This window comes from Mustelus asterias, chromosome 1 (genome assembly GCF_964213995.1).
Source record: "Mustelus asterias chromosome 1, sMusAst1.hap1.1, whole genome shotgun sequence".
In the NCBI taxonomy this organism is placed as follows: Eukaryota; Metazoa; Chordata; class Chondrichthyes; order Carcharhiniformes; family Triakidae; genus Mustelus; species Mustelus asterias.
In genome coordinates this window covers 37,808,541-37,830,209 of record NC_135801.1, presented here as the reverse complement: position 1 = coordinate 37,830,209, position 21,669 = coordinate 37,808,541, and the positions used below count along the sequence as shown (strand labels likewise).

The window sequence follows — 21,669 nt, the reverse complement described above, 5'->3', positions numbered from 1 at the left end:
GAGATGGTCCAAATGCTTCTTTAAGGTCTACCCTAGACTTTGCCCTTGTAAGATACTAGTCCTGTTTTTTCCATACCAATTCCAGGGACCCAACTGGGACCAAATCACCCATTGCGAAAGCTTGTCCAGTCCTTTCAAAGCTGTAATTTCTTTTTTGGTGGTTTTGTTGGGACTCCACCCACCCTGCCAAATTTGGGAATAGCAGACTTAATCCTGGTATGAAGCTGTCATCCCATTAACAGCTCTGCTGGGGCAACACTTTTATGCTGTGATCCTACAATCAAACAAAAATTGTGCCAGTTTGGTTTCCATGGATACCGCCAGTTGCTTTTTCATGCCATTTTTGAAAGTTTCAACTGCTCATTCTGCCAGTCCATTTGACAACGGGTGATAAGGTGTCGGATACCATTGGAGAGTACACAGTTCTGGAAATCACCGCTAGTTAATGCTATGCCGTTTTCGGAAACCAGGACTTCCAGTATTCCAATTGGCCCTGTAGTCCTTTGGAGAAACCATTTCCAGATTTCCACCATACTCTTTTTCTTTTAATGAAGAAGTGGTTCCCGATTTCACTCTTAAATGACCTGTCTCTAATATTTAGATTATACCACCTTGTTCTGGAACCCTGCACCTGAAAATGTAGTTTCTCTGCATCCACCCTATTGAATCTCATTTAAAGTCCCCTTGAGCAGATTACTCCTTAATCCTCTCAATTTAAGGAAATACAAACCAAGTAGATGAAATCTGTCCTCTCAATTGAACCCTTGAGCCTTGGTATCATTCAGGCTTATTTGCGCTGTGCTTTCTAAAGGCCAGTAGATGTTGAAGTTCGGTATCCAAAATCAAACTCCGTATTGCAGATGGCATCTAACTGAAGGATCCGTTTCTAGTTTTTAGTCTCTCACCATTAAGAAAATATTCCAGTAGTTATTGGATCCAAAATGGATGATTCTTTCTCCCTGACATTGTACTGCTTCTTCCATAGTTTTGCCCACTGACTTAGCCTATCTCTGTCGCTTTGTAGTTTTATCCTCCTGATTCAAACAATTTACTGTGATACCTAATTTTGTGTCATATGGAATACACAACACTATTTCTTCATCGATGTCCTTAATAGATGTAATGAAAAGCTGAGTCACATACTGTTAGTAACTGGAGATAGCTGTAAGTAAGTTATATTTGTATTTAATAAAAGCCATATACTGCAGATGCTGGAATCTGAAACAAAACAGAAAATGTTGGAAAACTAAGCTCTGGCCACGTCTGTGCTGAGAGGAAATAGAGTTAACCTTTCAAATCTGTATGACTTTGTATTTGTGTGTTGGGCATACAAAGCTAATTTTTGGAGTCATGGAATTTGAGAGAGGCAGACAACCAAATACAGGGAATGAAAAATCAATGAGGAAAAAATGGTATAATTGCCAGCACCATCAGAAGCAGGCAAGCCGGTGTTACACCGAGCAGTCGAGAGGCCAGTTTACAACTTTCAGCCACAAGGCTAAGCCAGGAAAAGACAATTTCCCAGACTTGAGTCTCAGCCTTGCATCCTCAACTGTGGCATTGTAGTTTTGTCTTGTGAAGTGAAGGAATCTTTCAGAGCCTGAAAAGTAGCCAAATACCTAATGTGGGTGGGGGGATTGGGGGGCGGGGGTTTAGTTGAATATGAGTGATCATGTTTTTTTTATTGCAAAGCGACTAGGGGATTTTCACTAACTTCATTGCAGTGTTAATGTAAGCCTACTTGTGACATTAATAAATAAACTTTAATTGCATTTGATTTGTTTGGCTGTTGTAGAGTAAAACTATTTGTTTAAACTGTGGAATCTTGTGACTTCATTCTTTTAGTAAATAACAGGGATTTGGAATTTCTCTTTAAAAGTTAACAGACTCTACGAGGATCAAAACACGTTCTCTACTATTCCCCAAAAGGGAAAAAAAGTGTGCGAAGATACAAAACAGCCACAGAACTTGCCCTTCAAAAATTCATGTTGACTTTGATCAATTGATATCTCTCCGAGTGTTCAGTCACTTTGTCTGAGATAATACATCTCAGTAACTTCCCTGTGATTGATGTTGAAGTCACAGGACTAGTTACCTACTTCCCCCTCTCTTTTTCTCTCTCTCTCTCTTTATCTCTTTCCTCAAATAAGGAATACGATATTTGCAGTTTTCTAAATAAATGGCTCAAATGTTGAATTTAGGAAGCTTTGAGAAATGACCAGTACATCTGCAATTTCTCTTTTGTATCAATTAACCTTGGATTTTTTGAGTACTTTAAAATATTCAGTCGTAGGTGGTGGGGAAGCTTCTGAAAATGATGTGGGGTAAAATTAATAGTTACTTCTGAAACTGTTGGCATTAAGGAAAACTGGCACAATTTGTTAAGAGCAAATATTTAACTAATTTGATGTCTTTTGATGAGGTAACAGAGAGTTGATGAGGGTAATGCTGTCGATGTGATCTGCATGGACTTGTAAAAAAGCATTTGATCAAGTGCCGTGCAACAGACGTGTGAGCAAAGTTAAAGCTCATGGAATCAAAGGGACAGTAGCAACATAGATACAAACTTGGCTGAGTGACAGGAAATAGAGAATAATAGTTAATGGAAGGAGGTTTATAGTCGTGTTCCCCAGAGCCAGAATTGGGATCCTTACTACTTCCTGATATATATTAAATGACCAAAACTTTGGTGTACAGACACAATTTCAAAATTTGTGGATAATACGAAGCTTGGAAGTGTTGTGAACTGTAAGGAGGAGAACTGCAAAAGAACATTGTCAGGTTGATGGAATGGGTGGATGAGTGGCAGATGAAGTTCAATGTTGAGAAGTGTGAAGTAATTCATTTTTGTAAGAAGAATGTAGGGAGACAATATAAGAGTACACTTCTATAGGGATCTGGGTGTGTGTATATGCATAACTCATTGAAGTTGGTAGGACAAGTTGCGGGTGCAGTCAATAAAGAATATGGTTTCATAAATGGGGCATAAAGTACAAAAGCAAGGAAATTGTGTTAAATCTGTAATAAAAACTGGCTTGGCTTAACTGGAGTATTGTGTCCAGTTCTGCACACCACACTTGAGGAAAGGTGAAGACAAATCGTTTCAGAGATGAGGAACTTCAGTTACATAGATTGGAGAATTGATGTTTGTTTTCTTTTAAGAGAAGGTTGAGAGAAGATTCAATAAAAGTATTCATAACTATGTGGGATCTGGAAGGAGTAGATGGGGAGAAAATTTCCATTCGTGGAAGGATCAAAAACCAGTGAGCACAGATTTAAGGTAATTTGTGAAAGAAGCAATGGCAATATGAAGAAAAACCATATCACACTCACTGATTAGGCGTTGGAATGCACTGCCTGAGGGAGTGGTGGAGACCAGTTCCATCGAGGCAATAAATAAGGAATTGGATCATTATCTGAAAAGGAAGAATGTGCAAGGCTAGATGGTGAATGACACTAGGTGAATAGCTGCTTCAGAGAGTCAACTGGCCAAATAGCCTCCTGTGTTGTAACCATTTTATGATTCAATGAGGTTGTGCATGTTTATGTGCTTATGTATGCTCCGCTAATATTTTCACAGTATTAAAACTGAAACAGAAGACCCTTCATCATCCTGGCGATCACTCATTCCAGTTATTAAAGTTGATATCAGTACAGTAAGTACATTTTTATTCTCAGTTTCAAAAATTCCTTTACTGCTTTCTGTTGAGGAGAACTAATGTATTTTAGGCTGCATTTGTCAGACTGAAGTTGCAGCATGGTGATTGCAAAAGTGCCTTTTATATTGAAGTTTTGCTTCGGACCATAGAAAAGTGACGGTACATAAAGAGGCCATTCGTCCCCTTGTGTCTGTGCCAACAGAAAAACTCGCTGCCCATTCTAAACCCACCTTAAAGCACCTGACTCATAGCCATGCAGATTCGGGTACCTTTTCAACAAGTTGAGGGTTTCTGCCTCCGGGCAGCGAATTCCAGACATCTCCCACCCTCTGCGTGAAAAGGATTTTCCTAATGTACCCTCGGATTACCCTGGGATTAGGCAGAAATTGGCAGCTCTTGATTGGGAGAGGCTGTTTGAGGGTAAATCCACATCTGGCATGTGGGAGTCTTTTAAGGAACAGTTGTTAGGGCTGCAGGACAGGCATGTGCCTGTAAAAAAGAAGGATAGGAAGGGTAGGATTCGAGAACCGTGGATAACCAGGGAAATTGAGGGACTGGTCAAAAAGAAAAGAGAGGCGTATGTTAGGTCCAGGCAGCTAAAAACGGAGGGAGCTCTGGAGGAGTACAAAGAAAGTAGCAAAGAACTCAAACGGGGAATTAGAAGGGCAAAAAGGGGTCACGAAATGTCCTTGGCAGACAGGATTAAGGAGAATCCCAAGGCATTTTATTCATACGTTAGGAACAAAAGGGTTGACAGGGAAAAAATCGGACCTCTCGGGGACAAAAGTGGGGAATTATGCTTGGGGCCCAAAGAAGTAAGGGAGATCCTAAATGAATACTTTGCGTCGGTATTCACAAAGGAGAGGGATGTGTTGACTGGGAGTGTCTCGGAGGGGAGTGTTGAACCGTTGGAGAAAATCTCCATTACAAGGGAGGAAGTGTTAGGTTTGTTAGAGAATATAAAGACTGACAAATCCCCAGGGCCTGATGGAATCTATCCAAGGCTGCTCAGGGAGACGAGAGATGAAATCGCTGGGCCTCTGACGCAAATCTTTGTCTCGTCACTGGACGCAGGGGAGGTCCCAGAGGATTGGAGGATAGCTAATGTGGTCCCGTTATTTAAGAAGGGTAGGAAGGATAACCCGGGTAATTATAGGCCGGTGAGCTTGACGTCCGTGGTGGGGAAGTTGTTGGAGAAGATTCTTAGAGATAGGATGTATGCGCATTTAGAAAGGAATAAACTCATTAACGATAGTCAGCATGGTTTTGTGAGAGGGAGGTCATGCCTCACTAACCTGGTGGAGTTTTTTGAAGAAGTGACCAGAATGGTTGACGAGGGAAGGGCCGTGGATGTCATCTATATGGACTTTAGTAAAGCGTTTGACAAAGTCCCTCATGGTAGGCTGGTGAAAAAGGTTGGATCTCATGGGATAAAGGGGGAGGTGGCTAGATGGGTGGAGAACTGGCTTGGTCACAGAAGACAGAGGGTGGTAGTGGAAGGGTCTTTTTCCGGCTGGAGGCCTGTGACTAGTGGTGTTCCGCAGGGCTCTGTATTGGGACCCTGTGATTTATATAAATGACCTGGAAGAAGGTGTAACTGGGGTGATCAGTAAGTTTGCGGACGACACAAAATTGGCAGGACTTGCAGATAGTGAGGAGCATTGTCAGAAGCTACAGAAGGATATAGATAGGCTGGAAATTTGGGCAAAGAAATGGCAGATGGAGTTCAATCCTGATAAATGCGAAGTGATGCATTTTGGTAGAAATAATGTCGGGAGGAGCTATACGATAAATGGCAGAACCATAAAGGGTGTAGATACGCAGAGGGACCTGGGTGTGCAAGTCCACAGATCCTTGAAGGTGACGTCACAGGTGGAGAAGGTGGTGAAGAAGGCATATGGCATGCTTGCCTTTATAGGACGGGGCATAGAGTATAAAAGTTGGGGTCTGATGTTGCAGATGTATAGAACGTTGGTTCGGCCGCATTTGGAATACTGCGTCCAGTTCTGGTCGCCACACTACCAGAAGGACGTGGAGGCTTTGGAGAGAGTACAGAGGAAGTTTACCAGGATGTTGCCTGGTATGGAGGGGCTTAGTTATGAGGAGAGATTGGGTAAACTGGGGTTGTTCTCCCTGGAAAGATGGAGGATGAGGGGAGACTTAATAGAGGTGTATAAAATTATGAAAGGCATAGATAGGGTGAACGGTGGGAAGCTTTTCCCCAGGTCGGTGGTGACGTTCACGAGGGGTCATAGGTTCAAGGTGAAGGGGGGAGGTTTAACACAGATATCAGAAGGACATATTTTACACAGAGGGTGGCGGGGGCCTGGAATGCGCTGCCAGGCAAGGTGGTGGAGGCGGACACACTGGGAACGTTTAAGACTTATCTAGATAGCCATATGAATGGAGTGGGAATGGAGGGATACAAAAGAATGGTCTAGTTTGGACCAGGGAGCGGCACGGGCTTGGAGGGCCGAAGGGCCTGTTCCTGTGCTGTATTGTTCTTTGTTCTTTGAATCCTTCCATTGATCACCTTAAATCTGTGTCCCTTTATAATTGCCCTCTCAGCTATGAGTACTCCACCTCGACCATCATAATTTTGTATACCTCAATCAAGCCACTCCTTGGCTCCCTCTGTTCGAAGGGAAAAGATACGAGGCTACTCAATCTTTCCATTTTACTGCAATTTTCAAGCTCTGGCAACATTCTTGTAAATCTTATTTCTACACTCTACTTAGCAGTTATTTTCTTTCTGTAATATTTTTATTATTCATCCTCGGGATTTGGGCCTCATTGGCTAGGCTGACATTTATTGCCCATCCCCAATTGCCTTTGAGAAGGTGGTGATGAGCTGCCTCCTTGAACCGTTGCAGTCCATGTGGTGTAGGTACACCCAAAGTGCTTTTAGGGAGGAGTTCCAAGATTCCAACCCAGCAACAGTTATGGGAGGACAATATATTTCAGGATGGTGAGTAGCTTGGAGGGGAATTTGCAGATGTGGTGTTCTCATGCTTCTGTTGCCCTTGTCGTCAAAATGGTAGCAGTTGTGGGTTTGGAAGATGCTGCCTAAGGTGCCTTGGTGAGTTCCTGCAGTGTATCCTGTAGATGGTACACACTGCTGTCACTGTGCACAATGGTGGATGGAGTTAATGTTTATGGATGGGGTGCAAATCAAGTGTTAGAACATAGAACATAGAAAAAATACAGCACAAACAGGCCCTTCGGCCCACAAGTTGCGCTGGTCATGTCCCCACCTACCTAGGCTTACCTATAACCCTCAATCCTATTAAGTCCCATGTACTCATCCAGAAGTCTCTTAAAAGACCCTATCGAGTTTGCCTCCACCACCACTGACGGCAGCCGATTCCACTCACCCACCACCCTCTGAGTGAAAAACTTACCCCTGACACCTCCTCTGTACCTACTCCCCAGCACCTTAAACCTGTGTTCTCTCGTAGCAGCCATTTCAGCCCTGGGAAAAAGCCTCCGAGAATCTACCCGATCTATACCTCTCAACATCTTGTACACCTCTATCAGGTCACCTCTCATCCTTCGTCTCTCCAAGGAGAAAAGACTGAGCTCCCTCAACCTATCCTCATAAGGCATGCCAACCAATCCAGGCAACATCCTTGTAAATCTTCTCTGCACCCTTTCAATCATTTCCGCATCCCTCCTGTAATGAGGCGACCAGAACTGAGCACAGTACTCTAAGTGGGGTCTGACGAGGGTCTTATAAAGCTGCATCATTATCTCCCAACTCCTAAACTCAATCCCTCGATTGATGAAGGCCAGCACACCATACGCCTTCTTAACCACCTCCTCTACCTGCGAGGCCGATTTAAGAGTCCTATGGACCCAGACCCCAAGGTCCTTCTGATCCTCTACACTGCTAAGAGTCTTACCCTTGATATTATACTCCTTCATCCCATTTGACCTGCCAAAATGGACCACTACACATTTATCCGGGTTGAAGTCCATCTGCTACTTCTCCGCCCAGTCTTGCATCCTATCTAAGTCACGCTGCAGCTTCTGACATCCCTCCAACCTATCCACAACACCACCAACCTTCGTGTCGTCAGCAAACTTACCAACCCATCCCTCCACTTCCTCATCCAGGTCATTTATGAAAATGACAAACAGCAAGGGTCCCAGAACAGATCCCTGGGGCACTCCACTGGTGACCGACCTCCATTCAGAAAAAGACCCATCTACAACCACACTCTGCCTTCTGCAGGCAAGCCAGTTCTGGATCCACAAGGCAACAGCCCCTTGGATCCCATGCCCTCTCACTTTCTCGAGAAGTCTTGCATGGGGGAACTTATCGAACGCCTTGCTGAAGTCCATGTAAGCCACATCCACCGCTTTTCCTTCGTCAATGTGTTTAGTCACATTTTCAAAGAACTCCACCAGGCTCGTAAGGCACGATTTGCCTTTGACAAAGCCATGCTGACTACTTTTGAGCATATTAAACTTCTCTAAATGTTCATAAATCCTGTCCCTCAGGATCTTCTCCATCAACTTACCAACCACTGAGGTTAGACTCACCGGTCGGTAATTTCCTGGCCTATCCCTATTCCCTTTCTTGAATATTGGAACCACGTCCGCAATCCTCCGGAACCTCTCCCGTCTCCATCGACGACGCAAAGATCATCGCCAGAGGCTCTGCAATCTCTTCCCTCGCCTCCCACAGTAATCTGGGGTACATCCCATCCGGTCCCGGCGACTTATCTATCTTGATGCTATTCAAAATTTCCAACACATCCTCTTTCTTAATGTCCACATACTCAATCTTTTCAATCCGCCTCAATCCTGTAGTACAACCACCCAGGTCTTTTTCCACCGTGAATACCGAGGTAAAATATTCATTAAGCACCTCTGCTATTTCTTCCGGTTCTGTACAGACTTTCTCACCTTCACATTTTATAGGTCCTATTCCTTCACATCTCATTCTTTTACTCCACATATTTATAGAACGCCTTAGGGTTCTCCTTAATCTTACCTGCCACGGCCTTCTCGTGACCCCTTCTTGCTCTCCTAATTTCTTTCTTAAGTCCCTTTCTACAAGCTGTATACTCATCTAGATCCCTATCATCGCCTAGCTCTCTGAACCTTTTGTACACTTTCCTTTTCTTTTTGACTAGGTTCAGCACAGCTTTCGTGCACCACGGTTCCCGTAACCTACCAAAACCTCCCTGTCTCATTGGAACGTTGTCATGCAGAACTCCAGACAAACATTCCTTGAAAATCTGCCACCTTACTTCGGTACTTTTCCTCGAGAATGCCTCCTTCCAATTCATGCCTCTAATCTCCTGCCTGATGGCTTCATATTTCCCCTTACTCCAGATAAACACTTTCCTAGCTTGCCTGATCCTATCTCTTTCCAATGCTAGCGTAAAGGAGATAGAGTTATGATCACTACCCCCAAGATGCTGTCCCACTGAGAGATCCGACACCTGTCCAGGCTCATTTGCCAGTACCAGATCGAGTACAGCCTCTCCTCTTGTAGGCTTATCCACATGCTGTGTCAGGAAACCCTCCTGAACACTCCTCACAAACTTCTCCCCATCCAAACCCCTTACCCTAGGGATATTCCAATCGATGTTTTGGAAATTAAAGTCTCCCATCACGACAACCCTGTTATTACTACATCTCTCCAGGATCTGTTTCCCTATCTGCTCCTCAACATTCCTGTTACTATTGGGCGGCCTGTAGAAAACACCCAGCAAAGTTATCGCCCCCCCCCCCCTCTTTTGCCTCCCCCTCTGTCCTTTATGAAACATCTGAAACCCGGCACCTGAAGTATCCAGTCCTTTCCCTGTCCCCAAGTCTCCACATCACACTTCCAAGCATCGATCCACTCTCTAAGTTCATCCACTTTATTCACTGGCATTAAAATAGACACATCTCAAACCTTTGGTCTGAGCTCTCCCCTTCTCCATCACCCGTCTATTCTCCTTCTTACACTGTCTACAATCCTTCTCTATTTGCGGGTGTTGTTGGATGTAATCATCTAGGCAAGTGGAGAGTATTCCAACACACTCCTGGGATGTGCTTTGTAGATGGTGGACAAGCTTTGGTGAGTCAGGAGATCAGTTTCTTGCCATAGGATTAATAGCCTCTGACGTGCTTTTGTAACAATAATATTTACATGGCTAGTCCAGTTCAGTTTAGTTTCTGGTCAATGGTAACCCCCAGAATGTTGATAATGGGGGATTCAGCAATGGTAATGTCATTAAATGTCAAGGAGCAATAGTTAGATTCTCTCTTGTTGGAGATGTTCACTGCCTGACACTTGTGTATAACTCGCCATTTGTCAGTCCAAGCTTGGATATTGTCGCATTTGGACATGGATTACTTCAGTACTTGAGGAGTCATGGATTGTGCTGAACATTTTGCAATCATCAGTGAACATCCCCACTTCTGACATTATCCGAGAATCCCTATGATGCAGAAGGAGGCCATTTGGCCCATCAAGTATCCACCAACTCTCTGACAGAATATCTTACCCAGGCCCTTTTCCCTGTCCTAACCCTGTAACCCCATACATTTATGGCTAATTCATGAATTCTATCATTCTAATCCACCTAACCTACATATCTTGGAACACAAAGGGCAACCTAGTGCAACGCGATGGCACAGTGGTTAGCACTGCTGCCTCACAGTGCCAGGGACCTGGGCTCAATGTGGAGTTTGCACATTCTCCCCGTGTCTGTGTGGGCTTCCTCCAGGTGTTCCAGTTTCTTCCCACAGTCCAAAGATATGTGGGTTAAGTGGATTGGCCATGCTAAATTGCCCCTTCGTGTCAGGGGTATTAACAGGTTAAATACATGGTTGCGGGGATAGGGCCTGCGTGGGATTATTGTCGGTGTGGGCTCGATGGGCCGAATGGCCTCCTTCTGCAATGTAGGGTTTCTATGATTCTATGAACTTACCATGGGCAATCCACTTAACCTACACATCTTTGAAGTGTGAGAGAAAATCAGAGCACCCAGAGGAAATTTGCAAACTTCACACAGTCACCCAAGGCCAGAGTTGAACCTAGGTCCTGGCACTGTGAGGCAGCTCACAGTGCTAACCACTATGGTGGAGATTTTCTTTTAAAATGGTGGCTGATTTCTAAAAACTTAGATTCTATTTGAAAAACTCGCAAAAGGCAAAGTCTCTGTTCAAAAGACAGAACCAAAATTTATTTTAAACACACAAATCATACGAGACGGACAATATGTTAACATACGGCCATAAGAGGCCTTCAGAAGGTCAAATAATCCAGGTTCAGTGCTATGAGACCACTCCAAACATCTGAGGCACTCGGCCAAATTACAGAACAATTATACTCTTCGTTATCTAAGATATATCACCTCATCAGCTTTGATTCAGTTTCATTTAGTGTTAACATGTCAGTCCAATACAAGATGGATTGTCTCAGTCAATTGCAATATGCCACTCGATATAATGATATTTCATTTGTCCATTTATTTCCGGACATCTTCCCACTTGGCTAAGCCCACTTCCTGGTTGCTATGTAGTTAAGGACGCTTCTATAGCTAAACCTTTCCCGTATGCACATTGCCAAGACCGAGAGACATGTGTCTCCTTGGTCCCTTAGAAAGACACTTTCTTATGCCCGGACAATGGATGCTTCTGTAATTTTACAATCTGTTACAATATTTGTCCGGAGACTTGAAACTTCTAATGCTTATTCTGCTGACTAAGGGACTCCCAGCTCTGAACTACTGACCTTGTCATTATATTTTGCAGCATTTGCATTTTTGATTGAGATGAACAAACACTTGCACCTTAAAAGACATTAAAAATACATTTAATACTTCAATATATACTTTAAAATCATATTCATTCTGTTTTAATACTGTTATTGCATTCGCATATGAGCAAACTGTTAACATTAACTCTTTAGATAGAATCATTTAACCCCCCTCTAGCTGTTCTGTCACAATAAAGACTACATCTGTCTGTGAATCTAACTCACTGATCTAAAATTCCCTTCCACATCACTGTGCCATCATGCTATGATGGAAGGATGATCATTGATGAAGCAGCTGAAATTGATAGGGGCCAAGGACACTACCCAGTCTGTGTGGAGTTTGCACATTCTCCTCGTGTCTGCGTGGGTTTCCTCCGGGTGCTCTCGTTTCCTCCCACAGTCCAAAGATGTGCGGGTTAGGTTAATTGGCCATGCTAAATTGCCCCTTAGTGTCCCAAGATGTGTAGGTTAGGGGGATTAGCAGGGTAAATACGTGGGGTTATGGGGATGGAGGCTGGGTGTGATTGTTGTTGGTGCAGGTTCAATGGGCCGAATGGCCTCCTTCTGCATGGTAGGGATTTATGATTCTAACTGAGATGATTGACCTCCAACAAACATAACCATCTTCCTTTCTGTTAGGTATGACCTCAACAAGCGGAGAATTTTCCCTGAGTTCCATTAAATCCAATTTTGCTAGGGCTGCTTGGTACCACACTTAGTCACCTTGGTCAAATATGACTTGATGTCAAGGGCAGTCACCCTCTGGTGTTCAGCTCTTTTGTCCATGTTTAAACCAATGCTGTAATGAGGTCTGTAGCTGAGTGGCTAGACCTAACCAGCATTTTATACAGGTTCAACGTTACACCTATTCTTTCGTATTCTATCCCTCGTGCAATAAGGAGAAGCATTTCATATGCTGTCTTTACCACCTTATCTAACTGTCTGCCACCTTTAGGAACCTGTGGACATGCACTCCAAGGTCTTTCTCTTGCTCAATCTCTCTCCATATCCTCCCGTTTATTGCGTATCCCCTTGCTTTGTTCACCCTCCCCAAATGCATTACCTTACACTTCTCTGGATTGAATTCCATTTGCCACTTTTCCACCCACACAACCAAGCACAGTTCATTATACTGTGAACAGCAGGGAGCTCAACACTGATCACTGTGGGATATGTTAAGACCCAGGCCAGAAACCTCAAGGTGGTTTATGAAGATAGCCTAGATCCTAAGTTTTACATTTGACTTTGGCATGGGTCAACATAAGGTGTTTCACTTCAGGTGACCCACCAGGAAGCTTTTATTTAAGAACACAGTTAAAATATAATAAAAAGATTTAGCATAACTTTTACCAATTACAAGAATTAAACAGGACACAGTATAAATCTTAACAGCTAGCTATCTATGTTGTTCCAAGTCGAACACCATCCCACCGACATGCACCGTTCTCTGGACTTAGCACAAAAACAAGTATGCTCACGTGATGCTGGATTTTCAGCTTTTTTTACACCTGCTGTGAATTGATCCTTTAAATGTTGGATTAAGTCTTCTGTGGAAAAAAAACTACCTTGGCATATCACCTGACCTGTCAATCATCTCCAAATCAAGCTCCACTCAGCAATCCCCAAAGAACCACTGCATTAGTCTATATTAAAATCAGCATGATGCCCATTATATTGCTTCAGTAACAATTAGAGGACACTGGTTACATATATCATGGTAGTAATAAAATGCTAGGACCTGCTTGAAAAACCTGCAGAGAAACATGATTAAAATACATTTTTAAAGGCACAGTATTGTCACAGATGCCACAAGAAGCCGCTTGCATCTGTTGATCATGACCCATTGTTGCGGTCACTGAGCCAATTCTGGATCCAACTCTCTACATTCCTGAATATTCCATGGACTTCTACTTTCCTAACCAGCCTGCCATTTGGGACCTTGTCAAATGCATTAATAAAATTCATGTCGGTCACATCTGCTGCACTACAATTATCAATTCTCCTTGTTACTTCCTCAAAAAATTCAATTAAGTTAATAAGATGTGACTTTTCCTTACAAAACCATGCTGGTTATCCCTGATTAATCTGTGCCTTTCCAAGTGACAGCTTATCCTGGCTCTCAGAATTGATTCTAATAATTTGGCCAGACTGAATTTGGACTGACTGGCCTACAATTATTTGGCCTATCCCTCGCATCCTTTTTAAAAAATTGTACAATGTTTGCAGACCTCTAATTCCTCTGGTATCTTGCCCATATCTAGTGAGATTTGGAAAATGATCCTCGGTGCATCTGCTGTTTCCCATGTGGCTTCCTTTCACAGCCTAGTGCACATTCATTCAGCCCTAGTGATTTATCCACCTTTAGGGCCCAAGTGGCTTACTCCTGCTTCCATTTTCTAAGGATGTCAGTCCCTCGAGTGTTTCTCTCAATATGCTTACTGTATTAAATATGTCATACTCCTAATTATCTAGGATGTCTGCATCGTCACTCTGCTTGTGAATACCAAGACCAAGTACTAATTAAGAACCCTGCCTACTTCTGCTACATCCTTGATAGACCCTATCCTTTCCTTAATTATCATCTTGCTCTTAATGTACTCCTATAATTGCTTGTGACTCATACTTGGTTTACTCCATTCTTGTTTTATTTACTCTTGGATTGTCTAACAGACAATACTCTTATAAATGTAATGAAACTGGCCTGGATTTTTGTAACGAAGTTCAGATAACCTATATAAATAACTGATTTCAGTGTAAGTTCAAATATTTCTCTCTTTGAGAGAAGCCAATAGCTCCTATGGATGAGAAGACCTTTAAAGTTTGGTACATGGTATAATTTATGAAAAGAAACTTTGATTTTTTTCTAGGCTTTACTGTCAATTCAATGAATGAGAGGTTTTTGTGTGTAGTTATTTTTGGCTTTTCTGAACAGTGAATTTTAGAAAAGATAAAAGAGAATGTACACTTCTAATCGTGTTTTTTCAAATGTCCATCATTATAAAACAGTTAGTTTTATTAGATATTTTCTTGCCATGTACATTTGATGGTCAGTAGAGACCTGCTGGGCTGAAGGGCCTGTTTCTGTGCTGTATCACTCTATGACTCTGATGAATGCGATAAACAATCCATAAAATCCCTACAGTACAGAAGGAGGCCATTTGGCCCATCAAGTCTGCACCGACTCTTCAAAAGAGCATCTTAGCTAGCCCCCCGCCCTATCCCAGTTTAGCATGTCCCTATCAAGAATATTTGTGTCTAAATATTAAAATTTGGTTGAACTATTTCTGAAAAACAACTACAACAAATTTACAATTATATCAGTAGTTCATTCTGTTTGGTTGTAAATCTTAAATTGATAATTTTTTTGTAGAATATTCATCTTATACTTTATTATATCATACACTTTATGAAGGAAATAAATCAGACCTGCTGGTCTTTACATTTTAAAGTGCACACTAATGATTACCTATTGTTTTGTCATGCTTTAGAACAGCATTTAAAGAGAAGGGTAACTCAGTTTATCAGTGTCAACTTCACCATAGCTTGAAGTCTTAATTATTAAAAAATTCAGAACTCTAAAGATGTGCGGGTTAGATTGATTGGCATTGCTAAATTGACCCTTAGCAGGGTAAGTATGTGGCGTTATGGGGATAGGGCCAGAATGAGATTGTTGTTGATGCAGGCATAATGGGCCAAATGGCTTCCTTCTGCATTGTAGGGATTATGATTTGTCTATAAAAAGCTATTTGGTCAAGTTGCTGAGGGAAGTAAGGGTAGGAGTTGCAGAAGTTCTGGCCACAACTGCCAATCCTCCTTAGATATAGGGGTGGAGCCAGAGGACTGGCAAATTGGGCATGTTATACCCTTGTCATAAAAGGGGAGAAGAATAAACCTGACAAGCCAGCCAGGTTAATGTCGGTGGTGGGGAACTTTTAGGAATAGTATACATGGAAACAATTAATACCTATTTGGACAAGCATGGACTAATAAAGGGGAGCCAATCTGGATTTAATAAGGAAAGGTTGTGTTTGGTCAACTTCATTTTTATTGAGTTAACAGTTTTTCCTTGTTGCCTTTGGTTTTCTTTCCAATTGCTTTAAATTTGTGTCTTATAGTTCTCAACCCTTCTGCCAATGGGACCAGTTTCTCCCCATTTACTCTGCCCAGACCCATGATTTTGTAAAAACTGTCAAATTTCCTCTGTCTTCTCTAAGGCGAGCAACTCCATCTTCACCAATCAATCCATGTAACTGAAGTCTCTCATCCCTGAAACCATTCTTGTAGATTTCTCCAGCACTTTCTCTCAAACCTTCATATCCTTCCTAAAATCTAGAATGGAGAAGCCTTGCCAAATACAAACACGCATAAAGGTTATCTTTCCTTTTTAATCCTCTTGCCTCTGTTTGTTCCATATATACTATATTGTGTTCGGCAAAAACATTAAACTTATTGTGTTTGTTGAGAAACTGAGAGTTTGACAAATTGGTCGTCTTGCTTGCTTGCTGATTATCTTGCATGTTTGTATTTTAGTGCAGTGCTGAAAGCACTGTGAAAACATTACAGGTCACACCTCGTTTGTTCAGCTGTACTAATGTAATATTTTGCTACTAGGGCCGTTTGGCATTTGGAAACCGCTTTTTGCCTCAGACACTCTGCATAAATTTTGATGATGCTTTCCTGACGTATACTACAAAACCACCTTCTAGCCATCTTGACCAATTTATGCACATTGTGAAGGGAAAATTGGAAAACGTTAGAGTCATGCTGGTTCCTAGTCCAAGACACGTTTCCCTGCAAAACGATGAGTATGAAGAATTTGTTCTATAGAATTAAGATATTAAATATAATGAATTATAGAGCTAGTACTCCTTGCATTATTAATATTTAATTGTAAAAGACTTGAGTTTTCATTCAATTTTATAGTTCTCAAAATATTCAGATAATGAATATATTTGAGAACAATATAGCATTGCCAAGGGCATGTCAGAATAAGTTAAAGAATGTATAGCCCTCTGAATTTTTTATTTTATTAGACATACAGAATTAATTCGTCAATTGGAATGATCCTGCCTTATTTTATCTTGTTTGATGTAAAAATTAGGGGTAGATTTTTGTGTGCCGTGAACTGTCCTCTCATAGGGAATAATGTTCTGCTTCAGTGGTAATAATGGGGTAGTGGGTTGAGGATAAGAATTCTGATTCAGATAATTTAATATAAAGGAGGTACAACTCTACAACACAGGTCCAATTCTAAGTTGTGCAAGATTAATTACTAAAATTGAAATTTTATTCATATATTTAATCTGGCAGTGTACATAAAATTTTGTGCCAATTATAATAAGATGTTCAGTTTTTCACCTTGAGAGGAACATATGTCCCAGAAATCTGTGAAGAGTTCTATAATTTAATAGCTAATTAAGAATCTTGTTGCTACTGAATTAATGGGTATGCAATATTTGGGTTGATGTTCTCACTACTATAAATGAAACATTATATCGATTTAGGTAGCACATAGAGCACAGAATTAGGTCATTTGACTCCTCACCTGAGCCATGCTGATGTTTATGCCCCACATCAGCCTCCTTCCACCCACTTCAGCCAAGATTATTTGGATTTCCTTCCGTTCCTTTCTCCCTCATGCTTAATTAGCTTCCCCTTAAATTTATGCTATTCTCCTCATTAATTCCATGTAACGCTTTAAAGTAAATCCATACATTCATTCTGAACTTGAGACATGGTAATATGAAGATAAATTTCCACTCAGTTTTCCATTGATTCTTCCCACCCCTGTAACAAGAGGTTACGAAGACCATGAGGCGGCACGGTAGCACAGTGGTTAGCACTGCTGCTTCACAGCTCCAGGGTCCTGGGTTCGATTCCCGGCTCGGGTCACTGTCTGTGTGGAGTTTGCACATTCTCCTCGTGTCTGCGTGGGTTTCCTCCGGGTGCTCCGGTTTCCTCCCACAGTCCAAAGATGTGCGGGTTAGGTTGATTGGCCAGGTTAAAAAAAAAATTGCCCCTTAGAGTCCTGAGATGCGTAGGTTAGAGGGATTAGTGGGTTAAAATATGTGGGGGTAGGGCCTGGGTGGGATTGTGGTCGGTACAGACTCGATGGGCCGAATGGCCTCCTTCTGCACTGTAGGGTTTCTATGATTTCTATGATGTGTTTTTGGAACGTCAGTTAAGATTGTAGAGGGATTGGATGAGTAAGATTGATAGTTGCACCAATTATTGGATTAACAGCATGATAGGACAGTAGAGAGAACAAAGTTACTTGTAAATGGTATGGAGTGAGAAAAGGTTGAGGGTTGTAGGTAGAATCAAAACAATGAGAAATAATAAGGAACAGTCAAACGATCAAAGTGACAGTGCAGCTGAAATGAAACTAAATAGAAAATGTCAATTAAGAAAAGTAACTACTAATTACAAGGATAAATAATGTATTTAGCAATTACAGTGCAAAATATTTAGAATTGCATATTGCAGTTCAAAGCATTTGTCCTACAATAGCAATGTCATTCATCTAATTTGAGTTTTTGTTTTGTTTTCCTCCATTCTAGACCACCTCGTTTGATGGGAGAGGGTTTTGTCGTAATGCAATCAAACGATGTTGATATCTATTACTACATGGATGAACCAGGTCTGTGTGTATATATCCCTTGTATTATGCTTTGAGCTTGTTTTTTTCCCCTTTTGGATTTCAGTTGAAGCCTCTTGTCGATCACTTTTCTAAATCATGCTGTGATATGAATTCTGAAGAGTACTATGTATCTGTGCAGATATTCTTATTGTGTAAGTTTTTTTTTAACCCTTAATCAGTGCTATTGAAGCTACTACATCTTTTCTAACTGAATTTTGAGTTATACAGATCAGAAAGTTTCTATTATTATTTACTTACTAAACCCAACTATTTTTTTCAGCAAAACTCCATATGTGAATAATTTCTCTCTTGCTATTTTTCTTATTAATTATAAAACTTTGTCAGATTAAAAGTAAATTTGAATCTACATAGTAAAATCCTTGAATATAATTGCACTATAAAGAATATAATTCAATAGTCCCTTTCTCATTTGAATCATAGAATCCCGACCACCACAATCTCACCCAGGCCCGATCCCAGTACCGCATATATTAACCCTGTTAATCCCCTGACACTAGGGTCAATTTGGCACGGTCAATCAACTTAAGCTGCACATCTTTGGACTGTGGGAGAAAACCCACAAAGACATGGGGAGAATGTGCAAACTCCACACACACCCGAGTGACTCGAGGCTGGAATTGAACCCAGGTTCCTGGCGCTGTGAGACAGCTGTGCTAACCATTGTGCCACCATGCTGCCCCAATGTAAGAACCTTTCTGAACTTCATATTCATGAATGGTCTATGGTGACAAGACAATCTTATCCCTTGGTACAGAACTTGATGTACTCATGGGAAAAGCAGCTGTTATCTTTGCCTGATCACAAAGCATGGAATAACATCAAGCTGACCTTGGGATCAAGCTGATGGTTTATAAGATCTGTATTCATAACACCTTGTTGTATGCTGTGAAACATGGATGATTTGAAGAAAATTGCTCGTTCATGGCAAGTGGACATCATGGATAGACCAACATTTATTGCCTACCCCCAATTGCCCTTGAGAAGGTAGTGGTGTGACACCTCCTTGAATTGCCACTGTCCATGTGTAGTAGGGACACTTTCAGTGCTGTTCGGAAAAGAGTTTCAGGATTTTGACCCAGTGACCATGAAGAAACAATGTCATGATCCTTGACCATACCCACAAGTTGTTGGCGAGATCTGGTTAGGGACCAAAGCAGACAATGAGATTCAGAACATTTGCTATTGGAATAAGGCCACAAGATTTCACAGACTACCATCTTGACCTCTAAAACCTCACTTTAGAATTCTCTCCAAAGGTCGCTCCAACTTGGATGGCTTCAATGATGGCCCATAATGTAGTGTTTCAATATTGTGTTCTGGGATTCGGTTCCTGAGCGCACACAAATATCAACTTGCATGCATAATTTCAGTCCTTTAGCCTATCAAGCAGAAGACTATTGCGGCAAAGGAACCTTTGTTCCAGCAGCCTGCAAAATGGTGTCACCAACCTTCTGCCACCGCCTTAAATCTTCAGGGCTACGCCTGAGCTCTCTTCAATTACCAGACTCAAATGGCATCAATTGTGGTCCATCTCACAGGGTTTCAGTCTCGTCTTCCGAGATTCAATTTCCCTGGATTTCTGAGTATATACCCAAACATCAAAGTACAGGCAAAACTTCGGATCTTAGACTGGGTTGAACAGAATGTTACTGCCCTAAATGGATCTCTACGCCCCAGCAGCCTTGGTTACTTCAACTCTGTTCCCTGCAGCCCTCTCTGCAACTTGGAACCTGTTAATCTGCTCCTCTCTTACCTGACTTTAACTGGGACCTGTTACTGTCCCCTTTCTTTGTCCTTTACCTGGGACTTGATTTTGGGATTGCATCCTGTCTCCCTTCCTTTTCCCCTGTCTGGGACACTTCTTGGGACCTCTTCGTGTCCCCCTCCCATGTCCCCTACCTGGGACATTTGGTGGTCATGGCACTGCGCACCCGGTCACCTAACTCGGGGGTTCATGCCTTCATTCCTCCTCTCTCTATGCGCAGGTGACCGAGCTGGTCCTGGTTTGTAAGAATGTAAAGATACAAAACTGTGCACGTGCTCCCACCTGCCCATGACTTGGAGTTCCCAATGAGCAGGTAATTATGGCGTTCATTACAGGGTGGCTTCATTGGCTCAGACATACCCTCAGGATGGAAAACGATCACATTATCCGAATACATTCTTTGTGATGAGGAAACCGGATGATCAGCAGGATGCCAACTTCAAGGATGCTTGCAAATGTGATGTGAAGGCCCTAGTCATCGTTTGCCATACTTGCGAGTCATTAGCAAATGACAGGAAAATAGCAACACCTTCTGTGGGCTGGGGTGAACTATCACGATTATCAATGGTTATAGCAGCTTGGCAATAGATGCCATCACCAAAAACAACAATCCAGAACTGTGCTGTTAGCTTCACATGCGGCACTTGTGGCAGAACTGGCTTCTCAGGAATTGTCTTTTTCATCCAACAGCAAATGTGCCCCATATGACGATACCCCATCTTAAATGAATTTGTTTGTTTCATATCCATCATTCAGAGATAGATGTTTTCAAACAATCACTTAAATTTTCTATTGGTATGCAAAGAGAAAAAGATTGACAAAAACAAATCTAGGCCTCTTACAGTCAGAAACAGGAGAATTTATAATAGGGAGCAAAGAAATGACTGAGGAACTAAATTCATACTTTGCTTCTGTCTTCACAATGGTAGACATGAATAATGTACCAAAAGTTCTGAGAAAAACAAGTTTTAGTGTGAAACTGAAGGAATCAGTACAAGTAGAGAAATGGTTTTGGGGAAATTGATGGGATTAAAGGTGGGTAAATCTCCAGGGCCTGATAACCTTCATCCCTGAGTACTTAAGGAAGTGGCCCTGGAAATAGTAGATCCATTGGTGGTCATTTTCCAAAATTCTTTGGACACTAGATTGGTTCTACAAATTGGAAGGTAGCTAAGTAAACCTGCTATTCAAAAAGGGAGGTAGAGAGAAAACAGGGACCTATAGACCAGTGAGTCTAATGTCAGTACCAGGGAAATTGCTAGTGCCATTATCAAGGATTTCAAAGCTTAGCATCTGGAAAGCAGACAAAGTCAACATGGATTTACGAAGGGGAAATCATGCTTGACAATCTGTTGGAATTCTTTAAGGATGTAACTAATAGAGTTGACCAAGAAAAACTGGTGGATGTGGTTTATTTAGACTTTCAGAAGGCTTTTGACAAGGTCCCACATAGCATACCACTATGTAAAGTTAAAGTGCATGGGATTGTAGGTAGTGTCTTGAGATGGATTGAAAGCTGGTTAGCAGATAGGAAGCAAAGAGTTGGCATAAATGGTCGTCTTCCAATTGGCAGGCAGTGACTAATGGATCATTGCAGGGATCTATGCTAAGATCCCAACTATTTACACTATATACTAATGATTTAGAAGAGGGAACTAAATGTATTATCTCCAGATTTGTAGATGATACAAAGTTGGGTGGGAGAGTGAGCTGTCAGGAGGATGCAGAGATGCTTCAGTGATTTGGACAGGCTGAGTGTGTGGGCAAATGCATGGCAGATGCAGTATAATGTGGATAAATGTGAGGTTATCCACTTTGGTAG

The 21,669-nt window shown here is 41.9% G+C and overlaps 1 protein-coding gene across 8 annotated transcripts in view; it reads left to right on the top strand.

Moving 5' to 3' along the window:
* kiaa1109 (KIAA1109 ortholog) overlaps positions 1 to 21,669 on the top strand; it is a 449,716-nt gene that overhangs the window by 75,398 nt on the left and 352,649 nt on the right. For all 8 annotated transcript variants that reach the window (XR_013497649.1, XR_013497648.1, XM_078211413.1 and 5 more), the window contains exons 8-10: positions 3,581 to 3,656; positions 16,033 to 16,226; positions 17,982 to 18,061. Coding sequence is in view for 6 of the 8 variants with exons in the window: in XM_078211413.1 (XP_078067539.1) it covers positions 3,581 to 3,656; positions 16,033 to 16,226; positions 17,982 to 18,061 (350 nt within the window). In the remaining 2 variants the exon portion in view is untranslated. The remainder of the gene's footprint in view (positions 1 to 3,580; positions 3,657 to 16,032; positions 16,227 to 17,981; positions 18,062 to 21,669) is intronic.